General features: G+C 38.9%; 1 protein-coding gene across 13 annotated transcripts in view; it reads right to left on the reverse strand.

Moving 5' to 3' along the window:
- mark2b (MAP/microtubule affinity-regulating kinase 2b) overlaps nucleotides 1–22,907 on the reverse strand; it is a 46,482-nt gene that overhangs the window by 13,213 nt on the left and 10,362 nt on the right. For 7 of the 13 annotated variants that reach the window (XM_026352932.1, XM_026352929.1, XM_026352926.1 and 4 more), the window contains exons 2-15: nucleotides 15,913–16,080; nucleotides 14,306–14,359; nucleotides 12,312–12,360; nucleotides 12,021–12,086; nucleotides 11,467–11,537; nucleotides 10,398–10,454; nucleotides 8,495–8,731; nucleotides 7,133–7,252; nucleotides 6,269–6,371; nucleotides 6,004–6,116; nucleotides 4,702–4,776; nucleotides 4,368–4,434; nucleotides 3,813–3,961; nucleotides 2,304–2,398 (exon numbers count right to left, since the gene is read on the reverse strand). In XM_026352932.1, the coding sequence (XP_026208717.1) occupies nucleotides 2,304–2,398; nucleotides 3,813–3,961; nucleotides 4,368–4,434; nucleotides 4,702–4,776; nucleotides 6,004–6,116; nucleotides 6,269–6,371; nucleotides 7,133–7,252; nucleotides 8,495–8,731; nucleotides 10,398–10,454; nucleotides 11,467–11,537; nucleotides 12,021–12,086; nucleotides 12,312–12,360; nucleotides 14,306–14,359; nucleotides 15,913–16,080 (1,424 nt within the window). The remainder of the gene's footprint in view (nucleotides 1–2,303; nucleotides 2,399–3,812; nucleotides 3,962–4,367; nucleotides 4,435–4,701; nucleotides 4,777–6,003; nucleotides 6,117–6,268; nucleotides 6,372–7,132; nucleotides 7,253–8,494; nucleotides 8,732–10,397; nucleotides 10,455–11,466; nucleotides 11,538–12,020; nucleotides 12,087–12,311; nucleotides 12,361–14,305; nucleotides 14,360–15,912; nucleotides 16,081–22,907) is intronic. The other 6 variants (XM_026352930.1, XM_026352931.1, XM_026352928.1 and 3 more) reach the window with 4 other exon arrangements.

The following is a 22,907-nucleotide window of genomic DNA, read 5'->3' on the forward strand; positions in this document are numbered from 1 at the left end:
AACAACATCCAGATGACTGTGACAAAGAATGAGAAACCCTACTTCATACTTCACTGGTGGACTAAAATATCTGTAGCGGGGCTCCATATTAGAACAAGTTGTTGAATTTCTTTCTATTTTCTTTTCTATTTTTCCACATAATCTTTAGTTTCTGTTAGTTGCAGTCCTACAACTTGTGCTATTTTTCAGGTTAAACTGGACAGGTAAGACGCTGCAAGTCTTCCATGTAGACATGTACATGTCTGCCCGGATATAAAGCTGTTACTCCTGTTATGGGATAATCACTCTGACCTGTGAGCTTGTCATTTTATAGTTCTCACACGCCTCCTGACTGCTGCCTGTCAAGTGCCTGACTTTTCCTCTCCAATCAATCTTGTTTCACTGTACAGAGTTTAGACTATATCAGGAACAGAGAACATTTTATTGACTTAATTCAGCAAAACAACACCGGCTATTTCCTGAACTCTCTCTTAATCAGCAGGGTTGCTACGGGCTACAGAGCTCTGCACATTACTGACAGCTCGAACTTGACTTTATCCACACAGAGAAACTAATATCAGAGGAATAAGCAACGAGAGACAGAAGAGAGAAAGAGGGACATGTAGAGAGCTCAACAAAACAGCTGCTAATTACACAGAGCCAAAAGAAAACATACACTTTCTGACAGGGATTAGCTTAGTTAGTGATGGAAAAATAACAGCATTCACTGGAAAACCCAGTGTGTGGCAAAACCTTGAGCATGTGTGACATGTATGTTTAAGCTTTGTGTGTGTTAATGAGTTGGAGTCAGTGTGCGTAGGTGTGTGTGCGTCTCTGTGTTTAAGCCTATTAAGAGGCATGTATAAGGGCCAAATAGTGCCACTAAAGAGTTAATTTTTCCATCAGAAGTATTCCTAATCTCCTGAGACAGAGAAGGGAGGAACAGAAAGAGAAGAAAGATTAATGTAAAGACAAAAAAGGAAAAGAAAGGAGGTGCCAAGGAAATGTGAGTGAATTGGGCTCCACAGGGACAAAAGCTCAGATGGAGATAAAAGAACAACAAAATAAGAAAATTTGAAAAGGATAAAAAGGGTAGAAAATAATAATTGGGTGGGGGGGTATAACAAGTTCAAAAGCCCAAACTTCAAAGCATTAATGATAATCAAATAAAGTCACTTTAAAATCAAAGCAGATGACAACCACTAAGTTAGCAGAGCCTGCCATGGCTAACAGACCCACAGTAATAAAAAGAGCAATGCTGTTTCAGATGACCCCTTTATACACCACGCAGTGCTGATAGGAATAAATGACGAAACAAGCATGGACAAAATGGTAACTACTTTTATGTTTTTGGTAAGACGCTGCTGTGGGAACAAGGGGGTCATTTGAAAGGAGTACATGATAAAGTAGTAATGCACAATGAAAACTGCAACATAGTAGGGATTATGGTGTGGCTTAATGTTTAATGCTTGAGAAAAGGCACACAAAGTATAAAGCTAGTTAAGCATGAGTGATGGGCACGGAGCTATTTGTGTGTACGTGTATCAGATGTACTCAATGCCAGAAGGTAACGTTTTGCAGAAATTTGCAGCAGTGTTGACTTTAGGGAATTTGCCTTGTGTGTTCAAAGAAGAAAGGAGAGCTGGAAGGATGAATTGCAATTAAGACAGGTTGAAAATAAAAAGTGATAAAGGAGGAAATATCACACTCCACAATATCCCAGTACAGAGGAAGAGATAGTTCGAAACTCCATTTTTAGTAAATCCTACTTTTTTTGTTGAAAGATTTTGATTTTGTGTTGCATCTTTTAAATTTATTTCTGTGATAATGTAAAGAGGTAAACTTTATTACGAGAAAAGAAGAAAAGATAAGTTTAGAAAGAAGAACAAATGAAGTTTGCCTTGTGTTATTCTGCATGTGTGAATGCAGGTAAGTATGTCTGTGAACCTGGCTCTGCTCCGATTGGCAGGCCTCCATTAGACCATCTCGGGGAATCTGCAATCTATTGAAGGTTTCGCCTCAATTCCCAAGAGAGCCTCCTTGTCCAGGAGATCTCACCCCACCCTGGGGGAAGGCTCTTGGCCTCCCTGAGCCAGCTGGCACAGCTCTGGAGAGTACCAGCCAAGGTCTGGGATTCAGTCACTGAGACAGCTGCGGGCCAGCTTCATTCACAAACCATGGTGAGTGTGTTTGTACTAAGTGTGTGTTCACAGCAACTACTTGGGTTGCCAGTGACGAGAGTGAAATTGAGAACGACTGTATGTGGGTGCAGCTGCCCTATCCTTTTGAACACACCTCTTATTTTACAGTGTGTGTTTTTGTACCTGTCCTTGCCGTTCTGGATGCCCTGTCCCAGCGTGGCTCTTTCGGTCAGTGGAGAGTTCCGACTGCGACTTGTACCGGTGGACAGGATGCTATTCTGTAGGGACAGAGGAAGACAATGAGAAGACTGTTAAAAATGATTGAGGCTGAGGACAGAGATAAGATGGTGAGAGATCAGAGCAGTGGACAGGATGGACAAACAACATTAATTGTGATTAATTATTCCTGTAACAGTCTTGACCAATCTTCCCGATCAGTAAGAACAAAACTAATTCAATCTTCACCTCATTATCCCAAAACTGTATTTCATGTAACAAAGCAACGTCTTTGTAGATTATCAGAATTATCTGCACAGTTACAATTACAAATCCATTTCAATTGACGACAGCCACCTTTAATTGTCTTTTAAAGCCAATGCAAACCCACATGGTGTTTCCCATTACCCTTATAAATAAGCCCTGAGGCTGGGCAGAGCTTCACTGGGACTATGTGAAGTAGTGTTAAAATAAAATTAAAAAGCTACTCTGCCCTAATCAATACATTTACACAGAAAAACTGTAATCAGGAACCTTAAGTAAAACAACTTAAGTGAACACGTGTTGGGAGTAAACTGCACACATTAAATTCTACCCACCATTGATACCACATGGAGTGTCAGAAAACAGTGAGATAAACTATGAAATATATCAGAAAATCAGCATGGGTACAATAGACTTTCAGACCAATACTTTCATCCATTTTATATAACTCTGTTGGCTGACACTGGTGACAGGCACTTGTTCAGTAACTTATAATTACAGGCGTAAGGGCTGTTAGTTGGTGCGTGGAAGACAGAACTGGATGATACTGAGAAAATGAAAAAGAGTTCTAAAGTAAATAGTTTAATTTCATTTGGATGCTTCAGTTTTATATTGGACATGCTGTCAGACTGTCATGGTTTACCCTTAAACAAAATGGACCCACCGTTAATTTAACTAACACCTGTACTTTTCCTGTGACAAGTGAAAACACTTAAAATAACTTCACTGTTATGCAGTGATAAAACAAAAAAAGATGGTATGTAGAATAAACAAAAATACAAACAGACTGCATACCAAGTAACTGAATAACAGGATACATAGGTTTATGTTTTCTTACAACATGTAAGAAGATCTTTATAGTCATATGTTGATTTATTTTTAGTTTAATTAGTAACTAGTAATTGTTTTGATCTTTGGACCATAGCATAAAATCAAATATGGCTGACACACCAGTTTACACTGAGGAGCAACAATGACTTTCCAAGTAAAAATAAAGTCTTCTTTTGAACTTTTCAAAATTTTGTACACCTCAAACATAGGAAAAACTACATATTCACCAGAACCACAGTTTGTTTGGCAACATGTCTGTAGTACTTCATGTTGGTAATTTAGAAACTGTCTAGTGGAATACACTGAATAAATAATTAGATTTTTTGTTAAACATTTCAGTGTTTAAAACGTCATTTAAGCAGTGTGGCAGTTTGGTCTCACAGTGGAGGGTGTGGCGCTCTTCTTGCGGTCAGAGACCAGAGGGCTGGCTGGCACCTTGGTGGTGGAGCTGCCTGATGAACCCTTTCTCCCAGAATCCTCCACTGCAGTGCGGTTATCTGCTTGACCTCCCCTCTTAGAGTAGGAGGAGCCTGTAGGGGAAAAAGTGTATCAGAAAGGTTATCACTGTGCTTAAACCTTTCCTATCTGCATCACCTTATGCTCTGCCAGATTTTCTCACTCAGTTTCTAATAGAATCCTTCTTTTGTGGTTTCCTTTTATTCAATATGCCAGCTCACCTGTCTCAAATCAATCTTGTCCTCTTTCAACTCCACCCACCCCTCTTCCACCAACATCTAGCTCACCTTGCTCTATTCATTTTTCCATTTATCTTATGTCTGCTCTCGCTTTTTCCACAGTTCCACTAGAAAATATATGTGAGGTTTATTTACAAAAATCTTGACCATCATGCCTAAACCCTGTGTGATTGTGTTCTTCCTACCTTACCCTCTACCACACATCACTTCATACTTCACCCCCTTTTTCTGTGACACACACCAATCTCACCCTGATCAGTGGTTCTGCGGTTCTGAGGCTTCTGGTTGGATGACACACTGCGCTGTACCTTAAAGAGGTAAGATAGACACACAGGTCAGTGTGTTTGTACATGTCACAGATTGTATTCACATACGTTGGGATGTAAGTGACCTGTGAGAAGAGCTGTTCGATCTGTTCTCGTGTATTTTAGGGAAAAATCTTGGCCTAAAAGGTAGCTACATCAAAGCAGGTTCCAATAGTGTGTTTCTGTTAGGGCAAAGTCAGTTTTCTCATGTGCCCTGCACGACTCATGATCAAACCGGGTGTTAGCTAGCATTAGATGTTATTATTGTACCTTATGAGGCGGGGAGGGGGCGTTTATGTTGCTTACATCACTTCCTGGCCGGGGCTTGATGCAACCTTCATCCAGCTGAGGAGGAAAAGACAAAAATGTTCTTATTATGTTTGCTTCAGAGACAGATTGCACATAACTAAATTGTGAACCTGTAGAATATGCATGAAGTATGTGAGCCTTTTGTAATTTTGTGAATTTCTGCATTAATTTGTTATAAAACATTTAAGTCAAGAGTATTAAATATGATGTGCCTAAAATAACACAAAAAAATTTGATCTTTCATGTCTTTATTGAGAATAACCATAAAAACCTCTTAGTGCTAGTAAAAAGTATTTAAACCACTGGAATAAAGACCTCAAAAAACCGAATTGGAGTCAGGTGCTAGCATAAGTTGGGAAAATTAGTTTGAAGAGGTGGACTAGAGCTACTTTGACTGTCAAAAAACAACTTTTTGAGTTTGCTTCACACAAGAAGAAGACACTTATATGAGCTATACCTCACCAAAAGGAGCTCTCAGAGGATCTACAATCAGGAATAGTTGATATACATAAAGCTGGAAAGGATTACAAAGTGATGTTTAAGACTTTAGAAATTCACCAGTCTACAGTTAGATAACAATAAACAATCTGTAAATGGAGACACTTTGGGACAGTGGCTCCTCCACAAAAAACACTCATTATTGAGGTAAAGAAGCAACTAGAACCCAGAGGGACAGCCAAAGATTTAAAGGCATCATTGGAACTGGCTAACATCTGTGGTCATGAGTCAAAACATTGAACAAGCAGGGTGTCTATGACAGCTTGCAGTGATTGGGGATAAGATAAATTCCTATACTTACTTCCACTAGCACTATGATATTTTTATGGTTGTTTTCAATAAAGACATTAAAGATCAGATTACATATTACAGACATACATATTATTTTAGGCACATATTTTTTGTTAATAGTCTTGACTTAGATGAAGATCTGATCATGTTTTATGACAAATTAATGCAGAAAACCACAAAATTCCAAAAGGCTCACATACATTCATACTTTTTCTGGCCACTGTATGTATAATGTTTTTATGAGACTACTGAAGTGTTTAGAAAATAAATTTATGCTGCCAAGATCACACCAACTTGAATGTTCTGATGACTTAAATGCAAAATATATGTCAAGCCCTACATTTTTATTTAACATATATATATGCTATATTGCTTTAAAATTTCCTGTATAACAACAGCTTAACTACAGTTATAGGAGCTCACAATACTGTAGGTGTATGTAAAAAAGGCATGTAGGTGTGAAAAGCTGTGTACCTCAGAGTTCCTATAGTCCAGTAGCAGGTACGTAGCCATCACATCGTTGTACCTCTGGCTCACCAGTGAGTCCTGAATCTCCTCCTGAGAGAATCCCATCTGCAGCATAATGTCTGCACAGAGTAAAACCAGTTTATAATTAGGTGAGCCCATTGTAGGTAGAGAACACTCCGTAAGATGAATTACCTTTGTGTGTGAGTAGAAAAAAAAGAGCATCTGTGCTCAAGTGAAACAAACAAATGCACTGCTTTTGACGCATTCCTACCTGTCCTTCTGGGGTCCTTATAATCTGGCTGGGGTTCAATGTAGGGTTTGAGTTCATCCTCCTCGTAGCCCACATTCATCCACCGATCCCTCATTATCTGCTGCTGGGAGAAAGCCAAACAGACAGATATAAAGAGACATGAGACCTCACAGGGAATGAAAAGGAGAAAAGCAGTGAGGGAGGAAACATTACGGGAAGAGAAAAGAAAAAAATGGAGGCGTACAACATCTCTATTTTATGTGTCCTCAGACACAAAAAACATAAATGATGAGCAAGTAGATTTGCCTATTTATAGTTTAAGATGTAAACAAAATGAAAGACTGAGATGCACGCTTGTGCTAAACAGTCACAAATTCAGTTACTGGTCTGAATTCTAACACTTCTAACACAATCAAATTTAAAGTATTTTTGCTGCACCACTTTAAAATGTAGCAGGTCAAGCATAGAGAAGACAAAGCAAAGATGAATTAGAATACTGATCAGTAACATCTATAAAGTGCAAAATCAATGAAAACAGTAATCATGATTGTTTTTCTCTTGCTGCCCATGTTACAATGCTTCTAACTTTAGTGCAACCACATTTAGTGACTGTAAATTCCAAGGATTGACTATGGCTTTAAAAAAGCTCTTTACACTTAAACAAGAGACTCACATATAGATGGTGAATGTTTCAGTGTTTCAGCACAATTATACACACACACAGAATATCTGCAAGATTTACAGAGTTAAATTTAAGGGATTTAAATTATTGTTCAGTTTCACAAAACACAAACAACAGTTTAAGTAAATGGTGATTTAGATGTTTCAGCAATAGCTAAAACATCTGTATTTTTTGTGTTTATGTGTCAGTGAAGTGCAGCGTACATCAAGACTGCCTCTTTTGGAGGGGTTCAGGATGAGGAACTTCTTGAGCAAGTTCTCACAGTCAGTGGACATGTAGAAAGGAATCCTATATTTACCACGCAGCACACGCTCCCTCAGTTCCTGGAGATCAAGAAGGACATGGGAAGTCAACACATACAACATTACATTTTGACAAAAGAAACAGAGTGATGGCCTGAAGTGTTCGATTCGCTATTTTGATCAATTGCCAGGTTGTGTATTTGTGCAAATATTGGATATTTTTAGATTAATAATAATAAAAAAAAAAAATCTGTCTTATCTATATTCATTTACTCAGTTTGTAAAGGGACTAATTTGATATGGCTTGCACTGGCCAAGCTCCAGCATTAGATCCAGTTACACCCCAAAATGATTAATTGTTTAGTTACCAAGTACCACATTTAACAAGAGCTGCTTAGCTTTTCAAAAAGCTGCAATTAAAACACAATGATAGTGTAGCATGAGGATGATATCAGCAAAACACAATATTCATACACCATCAGTCACAATTAACCTCTTCACCATTGCTCATTCCACTGGATGGGTCTTTTAATTATCAGTTATTCAATGGAGGACAAATGCATGTAGTGACAGGCTTTACTACTAGTGTACAAAACAGTTTTCAAATAGCTTCTACAGTGAGGTATTCAATTTCCATAAAAATAAATTAAATAGTAGAAGCCAGTCGAATTCAAATGTCGGATTAATCAATACTGAAGCAATACTAAATTATTGAAGTAAAACTGTCTTAGCTATACATTTGGCACTTTTGTGCTGTAACAAATTACAGTAACAACCCAGCACAGCACAAAGGACTGAAACATAGAGAACATCCTAACTGTTAAATAAATAGTAAAAATCAGAAATGTAGGTGTTCAACAAAACACCACAGAGCAGGAGGCACTGCAAAGGCACACTCGATAGACCTAGATAGCTGTTCGCAGGCATATTAATATCAATATATCAATATCATCACATTCAATGTCATATCGCCCACCCAAAATGTGTCTGCACTTCCAGAATGAGTCATGAGGATACTGACTGAACGCGCAGTGTGATAGGTGGTGTGAATAACCATAGTTCGCAGAAAGCATAAAAGCTTTTGTTTAACAATTAAACAAAGTACCAGGCTTCAGTGGATCACACCACCAAGTCCCCATCTGAAAACAAAGTACTTGGACTGGCATTTCCAACATAATCACTTTGCACATTCACTTTTTTCCTGAGCTCAGTTTGTGCATTCTGTGGGGATCAGAAACCAGCATAACAAATACTATGAACACCCACAGAACACAGACATATGCTTACATAATCAACACAAACACACTTTCTCCTCTTTCTGACCTTGAGGTTCTGTCCATCGAAGGGCAGCGAGCCGCTGACCAGAGTGTATAGAATAACCCCCAGGCTCCAGACGTCCACCTCAGGCCCGTCGTACTTCTTGCCCTGAAAGAGCTCCGGGGCAGCATAGGGAGGGGAACCGCAGAACGTGTCCAGCTTGTTCCCCAGGGTAAACTCATTACTGAATCCAAAGTCAGCTATCTTGATGTTCATGTCTGCGTCCAGCAGCAGGTTCTCTGCCTGCAGACAGTGTGCAAGAGAGAGGAAACAGGCAGAAAGCCATACCGATGAAGAAGAGTGCAGAAGGATGGAGAGGTAAACAAGAAGAAAAAGACTGATTAAATGAAAAGATTATTTGCAAGGATTCCAAATGGGCCAAGATAGGAAACAAATGCTTTGCATTTGATGTGATGATTTCTTTCCATATACATACATTATATACTGTGTGTTTTCTTACATAACAAGGTCAGAGCTATATAAAGTTTAAAGAAAGCTTGAACAAAACAACACTACCCTGTCATCTATCTATCTATCTATCTATCTATCTATCTATCTATCTATCTATCTATCTATCAAAAGTTGTCTGACATGGAAATTATTTTGAAGATAACACATTGCACCTTGTTCCTGACTGCTGCCTAACACATCTTTCTTTGGGGGGGGGGGAAAATAAATAAATAAATAAAATAATTATCTGCGTACTGGGTGACAGAGGGGGCTTTCAGAGTAATCGCTTGGGGCCTACAAGTAGCACACAATGGGCAAAGTGAGCTACCAGTTTAGTCCTGTGTGTGTGTATATCCTTAAACCTAAAGTGAGCCAGTGAGCAAGGAGGCTGGGGTTGCCTAGCAACAGGTGAACTCTCCTTTTTACTTGCTCTGAATACTCTGCAGCTACTGTGTGTTTGAGCGAGTGTGTGTGTGTGTGTGTGTGTGTGTGTGTGTGTGCACATTAAATCCATTTACACTGACATCATCTCTAGGCTGTGACCTAGGCAACACATGATCACCAGTTCTTTGTTTTTTTTTTTGGCAGATTAAATTGTCTATTTTCTGCTAAATTAAAAAAAACTTAAGTTGGAAACATGATAAAATTAAATTTAGAGAGTAAAAGGAGTCACCACTATAAATGCGTGTAAAGCAGTATAAACATTATATAGAGCACGATAACAGACATTTTGGGTCGTGTGAAATGCAAACTCATCAAAATCAGCTCTTCCAACATAGGACCTGCTAGAGTTAAGCCTGTGCCGGATTTCATATTACAGCCCCCAGATCAAGAGTGATTAGGATAATGTGCAGGATAGTACGCATTACAATAATGAGAACTGTCTGTCCTCCAGAAATCTCTTACTTCCCATGCAGCCTTTTGACTATGCGACAATCATTGTAACCTGCTAGAACCGTAGTTTCTTGACCTTGGTCAAACACTGAAATAACCATGAGTGAGAAAGCAACAGAGAATACAGGTTCCTCTGTGGTTACTATTACAGTAATAATGTCTTGTCTACAGGTCTGCCTTCCGACAAAGTAAGATAATTTATAACTCTGCATAATACTATGAATCTAAATAACCCGGAAACATCTAATCTGCAACTGTGTGTTGCATTTCATTTTTGGCAGCAAATAATGTTAATCAAGTGACTACAGCAATAAATAAAGAGACATAAGGAGAGAAGAGTCCCACAGATGAATAGCAAAAAAATACTGATGCACAATTTGAGCACAAATGCATGTTTTAAGCCCCATGACTGGATGAGGGAAATTGCTGATAAACCTTTGGGTGTCCTATTCGTGGAGGCAGGATTTCGTCTCGAAGTCAAATCATGTTTTGTGTATTCAGTTAGTAAAAGAGTGAGAGAAAGCGGGCTTGTGGTTGGACACTCATAATGCATGTGTGTTCTCACCTTGAGGTCTCTGTGTACTATATGCTTCTGATGGCAATACTGCACCGCTGACACAATCTGGAGAGTGAGAAAGTGGTTGAATGAGAGAACGAGGGGGAGAGAAAGGATGACAAGATAGATGAGGTTGAAATGGTTAGACAATAAATAAAGGACCCTGAGATCTCATCATTAGGATTTCATCAGGAAGGAGCTATGAGGAAGTACTAGGCAAAGTTTAAGCAGCACTGTAATGATCAACAATCAGTAATTAAAACTATAAATGACAAACTGCACCTTTTAAATGGTTCTGAAGCTTTACTTAAAACTACCAACTAAATACATTGGGTATTAAGTTGAGTAATGCACCAATCAGCCATAACATTAAAACAAAAGCATTATATCGTGTAGGTCCCCCTTGTTCTGCCTAAACAGCTCTGACCCATTAGAGCATGGACTCTGATAGTGTATTCTACCAGTGGGCACCAAGGCGTCAGCAGTATTTCCTTCCTAAGTGCTATCAGCTGTGATGTGAGGCCTCAATGAATCAAACTTGTTTTTCCAGCACATCTCACAGATGCTTGATCAGATCGAGATCTGGGTAATGTGGAGGCCATGGAGACACCTTTAGCTCCGTGTCATGTTCCTCCAAACATTCCTGAACAATTTCTGCATTGTGGCAGGATGCATTATGGGTTCTGTGGTCTGTTTTCCATTGAAGGTAGACAGGAGTCAGCATGGGCACTCTGACTGGTCTGCAGCTATGCAGCCATACACCCAGCAAGCTGTGATGCACTGTATGTTCTGACATCGGTCGATTATGATTCAGTAATTTGAGCTACAGTAGCTCTTCTGTGAGACCACATCAGATGGGTTACCCTTCTCTCCTCACAAAAATCTATCAGCCTTGGGTACCAGTTCACTGTCCTATGTTATGCACTTCCCCTCTCAGTGTTTTAATGTTGTGGCTGATCAGAATGAATTAAATAGGAAGCATGCTTTTAATCTCGGTCCAATTTGTCTTAAAATATACACACAATGCAGACAGTATTCAAATATATTATCACTGACATTTTTAACCACACACACAAACCTGTCTGAATTTGGCACGGGCTTCTTTCTCCTTCATCCTCCCATGAGCCACCAGGTAATCAAAGACCTCTCCTGGGAGACAGGAGAAAGAAGAGGAGAACAGATTCAGTCTTGGAAACTGATACTTGTCTACTTAAGGAGAATACTGGGTCAATGGCACAATAAACTTTTTTTTATAGTAATGTAAAAATGTCCCCAAAATGATCACTGTTATTTTTCATAATTTCAATGTTGTCCTAGTGTCATGTAATTTTACATTTCGTCTACAGCTGTATGATGTATCGGCTGCCTGAAAAATCTGAATGGTATTAATAGAGAAATGGGCACTGGCTTGTACGGTGAGTTTTCCCATGTTAAGAGAAGGGAAGTTGCCAACAAGTAAGACAAATGAACAAAATAAAACCAGGCCAGTAACAACCCTGTGGATAAATCACTTACAAATGACTAAAGAGGCTTTTTTTTTTTTTTTTTTTTTTTCCTGTGGGGAACCATGTGATTCTAAAATACGGAGTGCCAAGCCACAGGGGGAATGGTTTCACAGTGACACGCACTTACCTCCACTAGCGTACTCCATTACCAGGTACAAAGTCTTCTCTGTCTCTATCACCTCAAAGAGCTTGACTGGAGGTAGAGAGAAAGGCAGAGTACAGAGGATAAGAGAAGGGAAAAGTAAAGTGTGGGGAGATGGGAGGAGCAGTGACAGCAAGAGTGAAAGCGAAAAAACAGAGATAAAAGCAGAAGGATTATTACCATTTGGCTTGACTACATGACTCTGATGGTCAAATTAAGTTTCTGTCTCAGTCCGAGTGACGACAGAGTGTAAACTCACGTTTCAGTGTGACTCACCTATGTTGGGATGATTCAACATCTTCATGATCCTCACCTCCCGGAAGAGCTTTAAGAAACAAGCCACACAGAGTGCTGTGTCAATTACACTTTCAGATGTGGGTGCTTTAAGTTACAGTTGTGGTAATACCCTTCCTCTTAAAAGAAAAAACACCAATTTTGTGAAATAAACTGAAACTGACAAAATCAATTATCAGCCACAGTTCCATTTAAGTGGCTATCAGGACTCTTAGCAGGTCACTTAGGAATGATCCAGTCTTTTCTTCTCAATTCTCAGTGCTTGTGTGTTTTGGGTCCCTGTCCTGATGGAGGAGTTATAATGTTTCTGAATCAGAGCTCTTAGCTGATGTGACATAAGTTCTAATTTTGTCTGTTATCTGTATGTTATCTGTCTAAAGGATGTTCTCCAGAAGTGATGTGGCTTCTCAATGTGTATTTGGGTAAAATACAATTAGTTCGTTGTTTACGGTCCTAAGGACATTAAAGAACTGCTTTGTTAAAATAGGCTTTTCTTTCTCATGTGCAAATTCATTATGGTGCACACAGCGATAACAGAGTACAATGAGTACTTCCTCCCTCATAAAATGACTGATTGCAAGATTAAAAAATACCTGTGATTCTAGTTGAAGACATTAGTCTACAAAAGCACGTTTCAAGAAGAACAGAGTAAAGCTAGATTAAAGCAGGCTATTTGTATATTGTTCCACATTTGATATGAATGCAGGTGCACATAAGGAAATGGGTGGAAAAGAAAAAAATATTTCAGTTCAATGTTCTAATTCCTTATTTGTTGCAAGACTCCACAATCAATATTTGTATAGGATTAAATGACACTGAAAACATACATTCTCTTCCTTGTGAGCATGTGGGACCAAATAGCTTGAAGGAAAGTGTGCTTTGTGATGACATAACAGCAGAGATTGAGGTAGTACAGGTTTATATCCACGGTCTGCTACAACTTAGGATTTCAGAGTAAAACAAACTTGAAAAGATTATTTGCAAGGAGATTTTAAATTTATTTGCCTTTAGCTTTTTGAAAATTTGCATACAAAGTACAAATTCAACTAAATTGTACCTAAAATTAATCCAATCTATTGCCATGGTAAATGCATGAGGACAAGCTCTTTGTTCATCCATCAAACTAGGCTTACTGGATGTTTTTGGGTCAATTAGGTACAAGTCACACAGTCTGCACTCACTGAAACCTACAAGCCTGTAACTACTAAAGTTACAAATAACCCAAAATACAACACTCACTTGTGCAATACATATTACTAAATCAACATCTTAACAGTTAACCTATCATGAGCTTGAATAATGCACAGCTACAAATCTGGCTTAAACACAGGACTGGTGATCCTAACAATTCATACTACCCATAAAGTGCTCACAACAGGTGCAAAACAAACAATACATTTATCTCTTTGACCTAAATTGACTGCCTGTGCAGCTAACAGGACCAGGATATGTTGGTCTTGGCCTCTAAGGTAGATTTGTTGACAGTAAGAAAAAATCTTTGTAAGACCTTATAGGACGTAATATCAAGACTTCCCTGCCAATTTCAATGGAATGCTTCCTGACATTCAATGTAAGGGTGTAAGAGTATTAACTAGTAGATTTACATGTTGGCTGTATCATAACATTTACTTGACTTGTGCTTAGTGTGTTTTTTATGTCTTATGTCCATGGTAGATGCATGAGCGTTTGGTGTATGTGTTCAGTGAGCAAGCATACGTGGTGACAGAGTGTGCGTGTAAGTGGACAGACCCCACCCTGCCACGATCAAAGGAAGTAATTGCAGCTTGTTTCCTGTAATTAAAACTCTCTCTGAAAACTAGACCACTTCAGAAAGACAGAGAGGGAGAGAGAGGAGGGGGAAGAGAGAGAGTGTGTGCAAGAGAGAGAGCAAAAGAAGAGTGACTTTAAAATGACTTCTGAGAAAAGGGATAAGAAGAAGAATTTTGTGCCTGTATGAAGGAGAGTGACAGACGCACCTTCTGCAAACTGGAGGAGTTGAGCTGTGTCTTATCAATGATCTTTACAGCCACCTGGAAGAAGAATGTATTCAGTCATTATTATACTTTTATTCATTTATTACACTTGGTGCAGTGGGTTTGAAGCATCTCACACAGACCTTCACGGCCTGCAAAAACAGCACAATCACACACCAACTGCTATCTTTTTGGATACAACACATTCACACACAGACAGACACACACACACACAACAAGATACAATCTCACAGTATTAAGTAATAAACACACAATCACAGCAGGCGACAGTTGTATAATAGGACAGAACACAGAGAGACACACAGCCAAAACATGGTTTATACAGAGGCCATAATGAGGTCTATAGTTCATAATCCAACAGTGGACACCAGCAAGGGAAGAAAGAGATCAGACCACAGAAAGGAAAGAGAGACGGATATCTAAAGAGAAGCAGAAGAAAATATAAATAGAGAAAAGGACAGATGGGAGAGGTACAAAGTGAGAAATAGAAAAAAGGGATGAACAGAACACGAGAAAAGAGGACATAAAGAGAAGAGACAAGGTAACAAACAATTATCTTTCACACAAAAAAGGGAGGACTACTTCTTTCTCTCCCATTTCTGTCTTTCACTGTCAAATAACTCCTTTCTTCCAGTCCTCTTCTGGTTGTGCTCGTCTGTCTGACTCTTTCATGCCCTCTGACGTTCCCTTGTTTTCTTTGTGTGTATGTGTGTTTGCTGGCGAGTCACATGTAGTGTTATCAGGGTGTCAGGCACAAAGCTGTCACACATTGACAGAGCGTGCCCACCCTTTTCTTTCTCTCAAACACTCTCTCTCTAACACACACAGACACACACACACACACACACACACACACACAGAGATAAAGAGAGAACAAGAAAGAGAGAGAGAGAGAAAGGGGGATTTGCCTGGGCCTCGGACTGAGCGCAGCATGGGCTCACTGCAGACCCAGCTTTCCCCTTAAAGGTACAGTCTGCTATGTTACATCACATCTGGAATTTGCAGTAAGCCAGAGACATTTAGGCTTCTCTGTTCAAGTTGACAATGGTGATATAATCTCCTACAGCAGATGTACCGTCTCCAAAACCACGCGAGCCTCAGTTCAGACTCAGACCTATTGTGTATCACAGCGTGAAACCTTCCTTATCCCTCAGCAACCAGGAAGGAAGATTAACTTTTAGACATGGGCTAAACATTTATAGTATTTCTAGTATTATGGCTAATTAAAAACCATCTAAGACTTTTTCTATTCTTAAAAGGTTTTGGTGACTAAATTCTTCCTAATAAATGAAGTCCATTTGTCTCTACTAAAAAAAATTCTCATGGTGTTTGGTATAAAGCAGAAACTGTTGTGTGAGACAAAGGATTTAGTTTGCTGTATTGTATTTCTTCTTCCCTAAAAAGTCTGTATTTGTAACTGAAAAACTGAAAAGCTTGGTTAAATAGTCAATTGTAAAGCTTTACACTGTGACTAAAGAGTCTAAATATAAAAGAGCCAAGTTCACAGAGTCAGGGTGACTCTGCAAGTGGAACTAAAGGATAAGATTAAAACTTTCAGTCAAATCTAGCATGTTTGCATGTATGCCTACCTCTTTTCCGGTGAGGACGTGTCGTGCCAGTTTGACCTTGGCAAAGTTGCCTTTGCCGATGGTTTTCAGCAACCGATAGTTACCAATGTGCGGCTGGTCATCTGATGTGGTCGTGGTGACGGAGTTCCGACATCGCTGCATGCTGGAGCGGCTAGATGGCTTGGAGTCCTATGAAGAGTAAAGGCAGCATGTAAGTACAAGAGGACACGATGACGTGTGGGCAGAGAGAGAACTTGACAGGAAAAATGTGATTGAGCAAAAATGAAGGAAAGGTTTTACATTCCAAAGTGCTGCTACTCCATCTGTCCTGAACACTTGGTATAAAAGGAACAAAGATATTCAAGACTTATAAGCACAGATATGTTTTTTAAAAAGCCATTCATTGCCGGTGACCAATGACCGGTCCATTTCTCCAGAGCATACAAGCACAAGTAACAAAACATGATTAATAATAATCTGTAAGAAAGAATGGGTTTGACACTATGTAGACTCTACATATACAGCACTTTTGAAGTTATTATTGTTTAAGCTTTTAAAAATTATAAAATGTAACTAATGGATCTAATATATTATAAAAAGTGGAAACAGACACATTCTGACAAACGTAGGCACATCAAAAGTGCACACAATGTTTAACAACGGAGTAACACTACTTTAAACAATGTCAGTATTCTATTTTATACCTAAAACTAGACAGAAAAACTAAACAGAATACAGGTCTACAGGTCCAGATTACAGTGGCCCAAATGTCTTTTTTATAAGTCTCTTTAAATACTGATTAAAAGCAGACAGCAGAGATCTGGCGCGTGGGGCTAAAGCTGTATTCCCATAGTAGGATGTCAAAAGATCAGCATTTTAATCTGGTGGTTAAGATTAAGATGCAGATGGCCAATAACAATTAGGATCTCCCAGGATTCTGGAGATACCTAAACGGCTAAAGAAGATACTAATAAGTGTATTGAACACAGGATTGTTTTTAACATTGCTACACAAATTTAAATCTTTCGTAACCAAAAATCTACATCTCTTCTTCAAGGTTGCAGTCTAAACTTATTTGACTAGCCACAACATCATTTGGGGAAAGCAAACAGATTCACTGCTTTAGACACAGAAAGCTGTGAATGATCTGAGCAAAAGCACCGATTCTAAATTTTAGTGAAGCTGCACGAAAAGCTGCAATTTTCTTCCCTGTTTTGTTTTATGAACTAGTAGTTAAAGATCTGACTACCAATTATACTGATGGATTGCATGTGTTCCTCCTTTTAATAGTTCCTTGTAAAAAACGTATAACATTTGCTACTTAATATCTGGATATGCGCACATCAGTAAAAGTCACTGAAACACAAACAGTCTGATATCACAGGTAGAGGTTTTTTTCTAAATGTTTTTGTACTTTTGCAGGTGCAGTAGTAACTAGAAGCTTTGTGTTAATTTTCACAAAGTCACTGCTTTGCTATGCTTAACATTTTACACTGATCATCATTCATTTTCAGAAGTGTGTTTCAGGTGAATCAATATATAAAATAATATCTAGCCCGTCTATGTAAGTAAAAGTACTTCCGTTCATCTTACAGTAGGTCTTTCGAGTCATACGCACACCCACTAAAAGAAAAATCCTTGCTGTGCTAGCAAGTTTTGCATGGTTGTCAACTGCGATTGGGTTTCAACTCCAGAAAAGGGTCACAGCAATTGTGTGTGTGTGTGTGTGTGTGTGTGCGCGTGCGCATGAGCGTCTGTGATCTGAGCGGACAGGTGACGGAGATCAGGGTCAGAAGAGAGGACGACTGGCTCCAGGGTGACGAGACGCAAACACACACGGGCTGTGACACAAACAGCAGGGCACAGATCCGAGAATATACACTGGTGTATACAAAGGTGGTGGTATGCAGAGATGTGCACAGACATACGCAGCAGCACAGACCTCTCAGAGATCTGAAACCAAAGCCATAGACCAGTACAGCAACGATCACACTGTTGTGGTGGAGAGGTGGAGATAGCACAAATAATTTCTCTTTTTCTCTCCCTTTAGCAGTAGCTGCTCTTTTTTCACCTAATTATCTCTCTGGCCTGAACAAATTAGAGGCTCACTCTGTGACCCACAGACCACATTTTTTATCAACATCTTCCTCCCTCTATTACCTTTTGTGGGCCATGGGAAACAAGGATACTCATGATTGCTTCATTGTGTTCGTGTGCTTCTTGTTCCAGATGGTATGATCTAATGTCTGCATCCACGCCACCACCCACATCCTTAATGCTGACAGTGCAAACCTGTATCAAGTGTAATAGGCCAGATTAAGTTTGAACACAAGTGGGGGAACTGGGATTAAAAACAAATGACGGTTACATTAATCTCAGAGAGCAGGGGGAGGGCTTTATGTGGCCTTGTGTGAGTGGCGTGGGGGCAAATCATTTTTATTTTTGGATCATGTGGGAGAGGGGGAGAGGGAGGTAGACAATATGTCATATGTGGAAACTGTTGGAGACAATGAGACCCAACCTGACTATACAAAGTTGATTTTCAGATCAAGCAGCCTGAGGTCTATGTGATCAATCTCCCTCTGTCATTCGCTCAACTTCGCAGTGATGTAAACATTTGAGTTTCCCCAAGGGCTTCTAGGAAGTGTTTCTACCTTTTCTGTACACACACACTCACACACACACACACACACACACAAAACACTGATGGTAGAGGATTGAAGAAACATCCCATCAGATATATAAATATATCACATGTCCTCTAAAAGTGGATTTCTTGGCCATGTACACACCTAATCAGGTTTTATTCAACTTCTCACAGAATATACACGGTGTAGTTGAATGGATCCATGATGCGGGTTTAATAACCAACCCAGGTTGGAGCAGCAAAAGTCACGCTGCCCTGCATTGTGGTGATATTTCTTTCCAATACTTGACTCAGTTTCCATCACAGCTTTGTGATTCACTTAGGTTGACACAAGACTACGTCTGTACAGTTTTTGGCCCGTCACAGCGCTGCTTCTGCATCACTCCATCTACAATGATGCAGCTGAAAAAAAGTGCAACAAGTCAAATGACTAAATGTAAGTCAACTTGTTGTCTTGTCGACTCACACGCCAACTCATCAACTGTCGCAGCTCTACTTGACAATGACACAACAACCATCTGAAGGACTATCTTGTCAGCCTGACAGCAAAATCTTCAAACCACACAGGTGCAATGAGGGAAGCATTGCCCTCACATCTGATAAAAGATGTGAGGGCAAAATTAAATAAACACAGCAGCTTATACATAACTAGTTAAAACCTGTAACAAAACACCAGAGGTACTTTTTGCTTTTGCAGGTCAGCAGAGAGAACCAAGAGCTTACTTTTTATTAAGTAGTATCCTAACGTTCTATCCAGACTGCAACAAGCTACATTTTAAAATGTTTCCTTTAAATTAATTTCTACTTCCACGCTCCTCAACTCAACTTTAGTCTTTCTTCTCTCCAACTATTTTTGTCTTGTGATTCTTCCTTCATTTTTGGGCAGCTGCATGCTAAGCAACCCCCCTTCCCCCAACAAACACACATACAAATGCGCATGCCCACCTCTCCACTCAGTTATAATTATAGATGTTTCGGAGGACAATAAGTGACATCATTGTTTTGTTCTCACATTGCTCTTGGATGCTGCGTGTGACTCATGAATGCTAACTTAGAACTGCTAGCATACGCAGTTTTACAAGATTTTGCTAACTTAGGGCTTCAATATACTTGAGAAAATCTTATTTATGGCTGCATAACTACAGTTAAATACCAAATTGAATAATTACTCAGTGAGGCATCTGTTAAAGACATCCACTCCTGATGGAGACTTCTGGTGGAACTAACAGTAGTAAATTAAAAACACATTTAAAGACTAGGAACATCTATCCGATATTAATAATGAATCTTTGACCTGTTATTACATATTATATATAATTCCAAAAAGTTGAAAATGTAGTAGTGGATGCCAGTTATCTTTGGGCCCTCGGACAGCAGTGAATTAAAGACATTATTATTATTATTATGTCTGTCATAATTTGTTAATTGTTGTTAAACTTTTTTTTAACAAAACTAGGAAAGACATGTTGTAAGTCTAAGATGGTGCCTTCACATGGCACAGTTTATTAATTCAACTAACGTATCTGATTGGCACTGTGCTTTGACCAATGCAAAGTCCAGGTATCAGCATCACAACTGAGAAAGTCAAACTGCTGAATCTCCTACTAAGTAATATACGTATATATAGATATAATTTGAGGACACAAACATCTCAAGACATATTTCCTTTATCTGATTTGATCTTTATGTAATGGCAGCTTAGATACTTGCAAAGCATGTCATGTGGACAGATCTTTTTATCCATTGCCTACAGTGTGGCAGGACCATTAGTATTAATGTTTATATCCAGACACCCCCCACCACCACACACACAAAAACTAAAAAACCCACTGACAAGATTTTTGCAGCTGAGAAACCTTAACTGCCAAACTGAAAACACAAGCATGTGCACATGACCAACACACATACAAAGGAATAATGTTAATCCAAAGCAGCACTGGTTGTGTTTTGACTCAGACCTTATTATCACTGACCTTCACTAATCTGAGTTGTTGAGAAGGTGGGGGGCACCCAGATACAACAAAACAGAATTCACCACAGTAAATTTCAAAAAGTAATGTTATAAAAGAGTCACACATAAAGCTATGTATGTATCAAATAAATCATTTGTCAGCTTTGAATATGGTCTAATTTTCACCAGTTTTAAACCACATTACCTAATTATAGCAATAGGAAATCACATTTGTCTATTATTGCTTACCAGTTTTTTTTAGATGGTGGTGAGACAACAAACAATACTGTGTTGTGCAAAATGTATCATCATTTTGTATGAGTTTTTCATTTCTTAAATATGAGGTATAATTACACAGACCTATTATTACACCAGTTATGTACAATTAAAATATGGTGAGTTTTTTTTTTTTTTGCCAAATTGGCACCAGCAGAGCGACAAGAGCTATTATTACAATATGTTTATGCAAAATGCCTTTTTACAGAACAGAGGCAAAATTGTTTATGTATTGTAATCCCTGCTCTATGAGTAGTAACTAGCTGCCCCAACAGCACTGGATTCCCAAAGGGGAAAAATGTTTACGTTTGCATTAAACACAAGAACTCTACATTAAGAACAATTATGAAAAAAACTACTAAATAAAGATGATGACCATTTAAAGGTATTTTTTGGTGTTGTTGCATGGGTCTATGGCAGAACTGTAAAGATTTTCACCTATCTGATGTAGAAGAAATAAGGAAACCACTGACATGAATGCACAGTGCTTGTTAGAATCCTGTATATTTAAGAGAAAATCAGGAAAACTGTAACCACGACGTCAACTAGACCACGTGAGGTGCAGTGATATCAAGCCTGTAGTCTGCCTTTGTGTAAATAATCTGACATGTTATAGCCCGTTGTCTATAACCACGTCCCTCTGGTAATCTGCTAGAAAAATGAGTGCAGTTAATTAAAATGTGATCCTTGTTAACTACACTCGATCTGAATCTTGTTTAATTGTTAATTCCATCCACATGGGCAAACTATTTAAAGGGTAGCACTACTACAAAAATGGGTAGCTATATGAACTATTGTAAGATCCAGTGTAGCAAAAATAGCTATTATGCAATTCTATTTTTTTGCCTGAAAAAAACCTTTATGACACAAAATGCAAGTATTTAATCCTCAGTTGTATCTTTTTTAAATATTTCTCTTCCATTTATTTAGCATCCACAGCTATGTGTGGAGGAACAAGTCTCAGTACAAACAGGGTATTTACTCAATACATAACAACACACAAAAGCTGCAGCATTATACTGAAATTTGTGGGTGGGAGACACACACACCTCACAAGTCTAGGTCGTGATGACTGTGTTGCTATGGAGATTTGTCGCTTGCTGAATCCTGCCCTCTATCTTGATACTGGTTTGAATCTCTTTCATTCTTCCTTCATTTTCTTTTGCTCCCTCCTACCATCGCTTTTTTCCCAGCCTGCTATTCATATGTTTGTTTTTATTTATACTCCCCTCTTAATGCCAAGATGGGTTTCCAGAAAAAAAAAAACAAGTGACAAAGCTGTGTTTAAGTGTGAGCATGTAGCACACATTATACTGTGGCATATGAAGATGGACCAACTTATCACAGTCAGATTTTGTTGTCTTTATAATTAACATATTTTGCTTGCTACTGTATATATGAACTCCTACATAAAATCCAATTAGGGCTGCAACAACAGCTACTAACTGGAACAACTAGCTAATGACATGGAAACCCCAGAAGGGCTTATGTGAAACAAGCGCTTGAATGAGAGGCAAATTAAAAGGGCATAAGTTAAACACCTAATAGAAATGCTACTGCACTCGTTTGACAAGTGTAACGTCTAGACATAGCTGTTTCAGGTTCAGGGTATAAGTGCAATATATATATACATACACACACACACACACACACACACACACACACACACACACACTATATTATATACATACATACATACATAAATACATACATACATACATACATAAACACGCGCACACACAGATACATATACACGTGTCTTTTTTGATCAGCCAAAAAGGACTTGTTACACCACTTTTTAGATCTCGAAAAGTGGTGTGTAGTAGTAATTTTTCCTTTCTGGCTGATCAAAAGTGAGACGTGCAGCTGCATTATATATCATCTGGAGGGATTTGATGGTACATGCTTATAATCCTGTCAGTATGACCAGAGCCTGCACAATGAGTTTTGTTGTAGAGTCCAATAGGTAGGGTCTGATTATTCAGATGTTGAAAAGGGCAAATCTTCATGCTCTTGAGACCTTGGAGATGTGGTCAGTAAAGCTCAGTCGATCATCAATGATCACCCCCAGATCACATCCGGTGAAATTTACAGGAATAGCTGTTTGTCGTCAGAATAGCAATAGGAAAGGCCATGCGACGG

Source organism: Anabas testudineus, chromosome 18, assembly GCF_900324465.2.
Source record: "Anabas testudineus chromosome 18, fAnaTes1.2, whole genome shotgun sequence".
Classification (NCBI taxonomy): Eukaryota; Metazoa; Chordata; class Actinopteri; order Anabantiformes; family Anabantidae; genus Anabas; species Anabas testudineus.